This window comes from Leptonychotes weddellii, unplaced genomic scaffold (assembly GCF_054177405.1).
Source record: "Leptonychotes weddellii isolate Sample4059 unplaced genomic scaffold, ASM5417740v2 HiC_scaffold_12311, whole genome shotgun sequence".
In the NCBI taxonomy this organism is placed as follows: Eukaryota; Metazoa; Chordata; class Mammalia; order Carnivora; family Phocidae; genus Leptonychotes; species Leptonychotes weddellii.
Genome location: NW_027701739.1, coordinates 1 through 6313, shown reverse-complemented (window position 1 = coordinate 6313; position 6313 = coordinate 1). Strand labels below are relative to the sequence as shown.

Below are 6313 nucleotides of genomic sequence, written 5' to 3'. Positions count from 1 at the left end.
TGCCAACACCTAGCTTGGCTATCAGGTGTGGCCTTTTTGATGACCCCCTCACAAACTCCATCCTCAACTTCCACTGCGTTTGAAGAAAAATGGTTGAGCAGCATTGGGTGATGGGATTCCTTTGGGCCAGGATCTGTAGCCAAAAGGTGGTGAGAATCTGGGCAGATCAAGGAGGACAGTCATTTTTGTGGATAAGGAAGTAGAGAAGCTGGGCGGGAACACCTCTGCTCTCAACAGCATGTACACCCATTTGCCAGAGAGGCGAGGCAGAGGAGAGTAGCAGATGGGCCCCAACTACCTGTTCACCACCCTGTTTTCTCCCAGAGAAGGAGCTAAAGTTGCTTCGGCAGGAGAACCGGAAAAACATGCTCCTGTCTGTGGCCATCTTCATTCTCCTGACCCTCATCTACACCTACTGGACCATGTGAGCCTGAGATTTCTCCAGTCTGCACAGGCTTCCCCTTGGCAGGTCACCACCAACCAGGCCATAAGCCTCAAGACAACCAAGGTACAGGAGCATTTCTCCCCAACCCAGACACTGGAGCAGGGCCTCCTGTCAGCCCAGCCCCTCTCGCCTCCTGGTTCTGCTGTGGGGCCTGGGTCTCCAGAAGGACTGTGTGCTGGTTCCTCCCTCAGCCCAAGGGAAAGGCAATAAAGAACAGCCAGGCTGCTCCCGTCTGCTGAGTAAATGTCATGGTCTGACTGCAGCTGGAGGGCAGTGGGGGTGGCACTCAGGAATCAAGGAAGATGTTCAAGGGGAAATGCTTGGCTTAGAACTCAGGATGGGGGACAGGGCACTGCGAAGGTGAGTCCCCAGCTTAAGACAACAGAAAGCATTTTTAAAGCCAAAACTATTCTGGGAGCCATTTCCAGGGCTTAGGCATGGCACCACCTGTCCACCGCCCCCCAAACACGCTGTCTTGCCCTCCAATCAGTACCACTGCCTGTTAATTATGGCAGAAAAAATGCAGCCTGCGCACAGAGGGTGACTGGGGACTTGAAGTGGTCACATGGAGGTCCCACGGGAGCACAGAGTTAATCCATCTTCAAGAGGCAAACAGGGCTGGTGAAGCCTGGCAGAGGGAGTGGGCAGCAAGAACCATGGCAATGACCAGACAGACTTACGGTGACAGTGGCCAGTAAATCAGGCAGGGCTCGCTGGGAGAAGCCGTAGGGGCAGGGCCGACCGGAGCGGGGGCCCAGAGCAGCAAACACGTACCCTCCCACCAACTCTGCTCCCAGCACCGGGACCAGGAGGGTCAGGAGTGGGAGGCTGGAGCAAGGCAGAGCACAGTAGGGCTTGGCATGGAGACTATACCAATTAAGAAAGTGAAAACGAGGAAAGGCGTTACCCCGGAAGCTAAGGCTGTGAGACATCAAGGAAGGACGCTTGGGGCCAGGGCGAAGGAAGGAGCCAAGCGGAGGCAGGCTGTGGGAGGCCAGCGCCAGAGCTGCGGAGCTGGTGGAGAAGCTCTAGCCCTGAGCCGAGAGGGACGTGCCATTGGCACCTGCACGCCTCACCCCGAGCCCAGCCCCCCAGCACCCCCCGTGCAGACCCAGACGGAGGGGAGGCTGCCAGGGGTCAGTGAAACCATCTCTCCCTCCCTCTCTTCCTGCGGTCTAGTGACACTAATTGGTCTGATGCCTCTTGTTATTTTAGTCACAGACTGATCCTGGATTGTCACAGTGCCACCATGGAGTGAGCCGTGTGATTTATGTGGAGGGGGGAAGGTGCCTCCCTGCCCCACTGGACTGTAGGTTCATTCATTCTCCAGTCCCTGCTTCCAACAGGAGCTGCGTAATTTCTGGACTCTTCCAGGGCCCCTCTCCGGAAGCAAGCAGCAGGGCCTGCGGGGCCCAGGAACTTGCACAGGTTCTGAGTAAACCAACCTGCTTTCCCCCCTCTTCTTAAGCACAGCTTCCCCCACTTCTCCAGCCCAAGCGGTTTCATCCAAGCCAATCCCAGGCCACACAGCACCAAGGACAAATAGCAATAGCCCCAGCACAGAGCCACACAGGCATTAAAAATATGTTTATCTTTAATGATCCAAGATTCTGCAAGACACACGGATATACCCAGAAGTGGGTGGAAATACAGCTTTCTCAGCGGTGCTGCCGCCAACCTGGGGGGAGGGAGGGGCTGGATGCTGGCTGGAGACCCTCCCCCCAGGTACAGTTCCAACCTCACAGGGAGTCTCAGTGCCCTATCTCCATGGAAACCAGCCCAGCACTGGGATGGGGCTCTAGGGAGCCCCTAGGAGCATCTCTGAGAGGTATTTCCCATTAAAAACAACCACAGCTGCCCTCCCCCACCCAGAGCTACTGCCCAGCTTCCCCTCTTCCCCCTCTGCCAAGACAGAGGAAATGGAGTGACCACAGAAGGACAAACAAAGTGACTGTACTTCCTATTAGGCAAGAAAAACGAAGGGAGGGGTTAGCAAGGTAGCTGTGGCAAATGGGGGAGCCATGATTGCCAAAGGCCCAGGTGTGACCCAACCCCAGAGGTACCCTGTGTCGCCTGGGGGCCACTGCTCTGGGGCATAGAAAAAGGCAGGTCTTCAAGGCTGCTTCCTCCTCTAGAGCTGCCCAAGGTTCGGATCAAAAGGGGATGGGGCCCAGGAAGGCTCTACAACCCCAGGAGGCAGTCACACCCACTGCCAAGACACTACCTGTGTCATGATGCAGTGTCAGGGATGTGTGGCCCACATGCCTCCCTTCCCGGCCTGCGGGACTGTCAGAGGTCCGGCTGAGAAGAACTCCAGGGAAGACCAGGACAGGGGTCAGGGCAGCAGACAAAATCTTCTCCAACTTGACATCAAAACAGAGCAAGTTCAAAGAAACAAAACCTTGATTTGTACAGCAGCTGCCCCTGGCCTACACCCACTTAGGGTCGGCCCAATAAAAAGCTGGGCAGCGCAGGAGCATGGCCGCCCTCGGGGCAGTGCACGGAACTCAGAAAAGTGAGTCTACAGGATACAAGAGAGAAGGGCAGAGCCAAGGCCCTGCTGTTCTCTGACACGTCCTCCACTGGCCGCACGCTCCCTGGGCCCTGACCTCAAACCGCTGTAGGAGCAACATCCTCAGGCTGAGCCCTGGCAGGCAGGTCTCCGGGGAGGGAAGTTCAAAAGGTGTCCCAGAAGGAACGTGAGAGTCCTCTGAAGGCCCCTGACTGAGTTCTTCAGGGAGAAGGGAGAGACCACCCACCCCTTATGGCCAGGCTGCAGTGACTGCGCTCCCCAGTCCCTCTCCTTGAAGGGGAAAAAACCAGTACTGTGAGCCCCAGGCAGAGCGCCCTGACTCAGAGAACGACAGGTCATTCGGCAGGGGTGGGCATCCCCACGCCCTCAGGCGCTGTGTGTCTGGATGAACGAGAGGACATCTTCCTTGGACAGCTTGTCTGGGTCCTGGGGCTTCTGGGAGTCATGCACACGGATGCCATCCCCCCACTCCCAGAAGAGCCTGCCATAGTAGCAGATGCTGGGGAGAAGGAAGAGAAAGGAGGTCAGAGGGCTGTACCCAGGTGGAGCAGGACCAAGAGATCACCACCCCAGCCCCGGCGACCGTGATTTAGAGGGTTGGTTCTTCAGAGTCGGGTCGTGTGGGGGTGTTGGAGGGGGGGAGCATTTGACTCCAGGTGAGGGTCTTCCCTCTGGCGGCCAAAAGGTACCCAGTAGGCCCCAGCTCCTCTTTCCTGACTTCTGGAACCAGCTTTTCCCAACAAAGAGCTGCTGCTGCTAATTGTGTCCAACTGGATTCCTACAATTACTGATATTCCTGGTTTATCTGTCTGTGCTGCTTTAGTAAAACAGTATTAGTGTGGCGACAGAAACTAATGTCAGTGGCTAATTATAGGCACATTAGAGCTGCTGGCTACTGTCAAAACCTAGGACTAACAATCTGGCAAATGGACACTGGGTCCTCATGAGGAATGACAAGGACCTTGAGTCCCAAGGGGCAAGGCTGCAGGCCCTCAGTATGTTCCCACCATCAGGCCAGTACCAGAAAGTCACGTAAGCAGTGGCTGCTCCAAGGGGCAGATGCCCTGCCTGGATGAGGCCCTGCCCACTGAGGATCGCCAACCATCAGAGCAGGTCCTGGCATCCCTTGCCTCTCACTGAGACTCTACCCAGAAGGGGGCCACATCCCCACCCTTGGGAGGAGCCCGGCCCATGCTCAGGGGAGCCCCTGCTTGGGCAGCCATCTTTCTCAGGACTTGGGGTGTGCCCCAAGAAGGCTGGTATCCTGGCAGGAGCACCTGATGCTGCAGAGGGGGAAGGCACGGAGGAGGGCCACTTACTGAAATGGGGCAATGGAGTCTGCAGGGAGGTCAAAGGTAGAGATCTTGGTTTTCTTGTTGTAGAAGAACTTCCTCTTGAAGCTTTTGCTGAATCCCATAGTCCACGGCTCTGACAGAAAGAAGAGGGAAAGGTCATAAAGGATATCCATCATTCATGGGGGACAGGGGCAGACCAACATAGGGGTGTGTCTTCCTGCACTCCTGTTCTTCCATTCCCCTTTCCCAAAAAGCCTGTGAGGATGCAACCTCGATCACCAGCCCAAAGAGGCTCAAGGAGGACAACTAAGATAATTACTTCTCAGCAACCCCACCCCAGTCCTGCCAACCTGCCACCAGGGTGACAACTCTGGGAGCCCGGCAAAGCAAGGGCTCTGTTTACCAGAGGGCACTGAGGAAAAAGGGATGGGACCAAGGAAGGAATGGCCAAGCTTGACTCTGGAACTGCTGCTGCCCCCGAGAAGACCCTTTTCCTGCCATGAGGACACCATCTGTGCATAGACCAATTGGGCTCCTCTCTCCCCAGCCCCAACCCAATCCCCAGGGGGAAACACAGTCCCCACCCCTCCAAAATACACCTCCAAGAAATGCCAGGCTGGCCGCTCTGCCCCTCAGCAGGCAGCTTTTGGCTCTGGGCCAGGCATCCCGGCCGCAGGAAAGGGCAGGGAACCATCCCTCATCACCTACCATTCACTGTCCTGACGATGTAGAGGCCCGTGGGCACAAAGTGCCGGTCATCCCGCCCTGTGTAGCTGAGCTTCGGAGTGCCACTGGAGCCCTTGATGATCTTCATTTCCAACCTGATTGCCCCGAGATGAGTAAACACGAAGTGGGAGTATGTCCGTGAGAGAGTGAGCGAGAGGGCGAGCACGCCCTCACGTTAGTCGCTGGCTAATCCCAAAATCTCACCACCCACAGCGTTTTATCTCCGCTCAACGGAAGAAACTGAGGCAGAGACGGGAGCTGTTCCGGGTCACATGGCAAGGGAGCCTGTGCGGAGCTGGATGTAAGACTCGGGCTCTGAACTCTCCACCAAGCAGTGGAGGCAGGAAAGTGACAGACGGCCCTGCTGTCGGGGGTTTCAGGGTGACACCAGCAAGGGTACAGTCTGAGACCAGAGGTGCCACTGGGCCTTCAGTCCACCACCAAAGGCATTGCAGTGGCCACTAAAGAGTTAACACGAGCCCCCGCAGACCTGGCCCAGCTCCGGCCACGGTGGGGGTAGGCGCAAACCCAGGACGAGACTGACGGACTGCAGCACCCCGCACAGCACTAAGGCTGCACAGCACTAAGGCTACGAGGAAGCAGTTCTGCCCCCTGCGCCCCTCCAGGCTCAATCTCTCCATCCACACCGGGAGCTGGGATTTACAGCATCTCCAGCGGCTTGCTGCTTTGCCCCTCACAGGGACAATCGGAACTCTTACAGCATCGATGAGCCCGTGCTTCTGCTTCTGCCTGCCGCACACCCGCCCTGCTCCCCTCCTGCCAGGCTGCTAAATCAGCTCTCAGCCGGGGGGCTCTTGGCTGCAGCAGTGGGCTCAGAGGCAGCCTGCCAGGGCCTCCCCCCAACCCATCGCTGAAAAAAAAGAACATTGCTGCACCCCCCACCCCGACTCCTCCCAAATCCTGAGCTAAGGCAGAGTCACTCACCTAACAAAAATCTTCTCCATCTCCTCCAGCCTGTACACCTCCTTCACCCTGTGTGCAGAGGGACAGAGAGAGGACAAAGGCTTCCTGGGGGCTGGGGGCGGGGGTGGACGGTCTTGTCCGGCAGCAGCTGGGAGGCAGGAGGCGGTGCCTGTCCTCTGCTTCGGGCCCCTGTACCCCCGAGGGCCCCCAGCCTGGCTCACCGCTGTCCCTCACACACATGCCCCGAGCTCAGAGCTACCAAACACCACCTGGGCCTGCCCCAGGGCAACTGGGGAGCACAACCATGGTTATGGAAGAAGGGCGAGGGGGCAAGGTCGGGCAGACAAAGCTGTCTCTGCCAGCATTCCCACCCCAGGTCCCCTCCCCCAT

At 57.5% G+C, this 6313-nt stretch overlaps 1 protein-coding gene across 2 annotated transcripts; it reads right to left on the bottom strand.

The window, feature by feature from the left end:
- LOC145718223 (cap-specific mRNA (nucleoside-2'-O-)-methyltransferase 1-like) lies at positions 1–6307 on the bottom strand. 2 transcript variants are annotated; one of them, XR_014141664.1, is made up of 5 exons: positions 5945–6307; positions 4982–5094; positions 4298–4406; positions 1126–3477; positions 1–157 (listed from the first exon to the last, which is right to left on the bottom strand). XR_014141664.1 is itself a non-coding variant. In XM_081809680.1 (4 exons), exons 1-4 carry the CDS (start codon positions 5962–5964, stop codon positions 3345–3347), a joined length of 375 nt encoding a protein of 124 aa, XP_081665806.1. In that variant the 5' UTR covers positions 5965–6292; the 3' UTR covers positions 2022–3344. The 2 variants fall into 2 exon arrangements, 1 of the variants encoding a protein (XP_081665806.1); XM_081809680.1 differs by lacking the exon at positions 1–157 and having other exon boundaries at positions 2022–3477; positions 5945–6292.
- Positions 6308–6313: the final 6 nt, after the last annotated feature.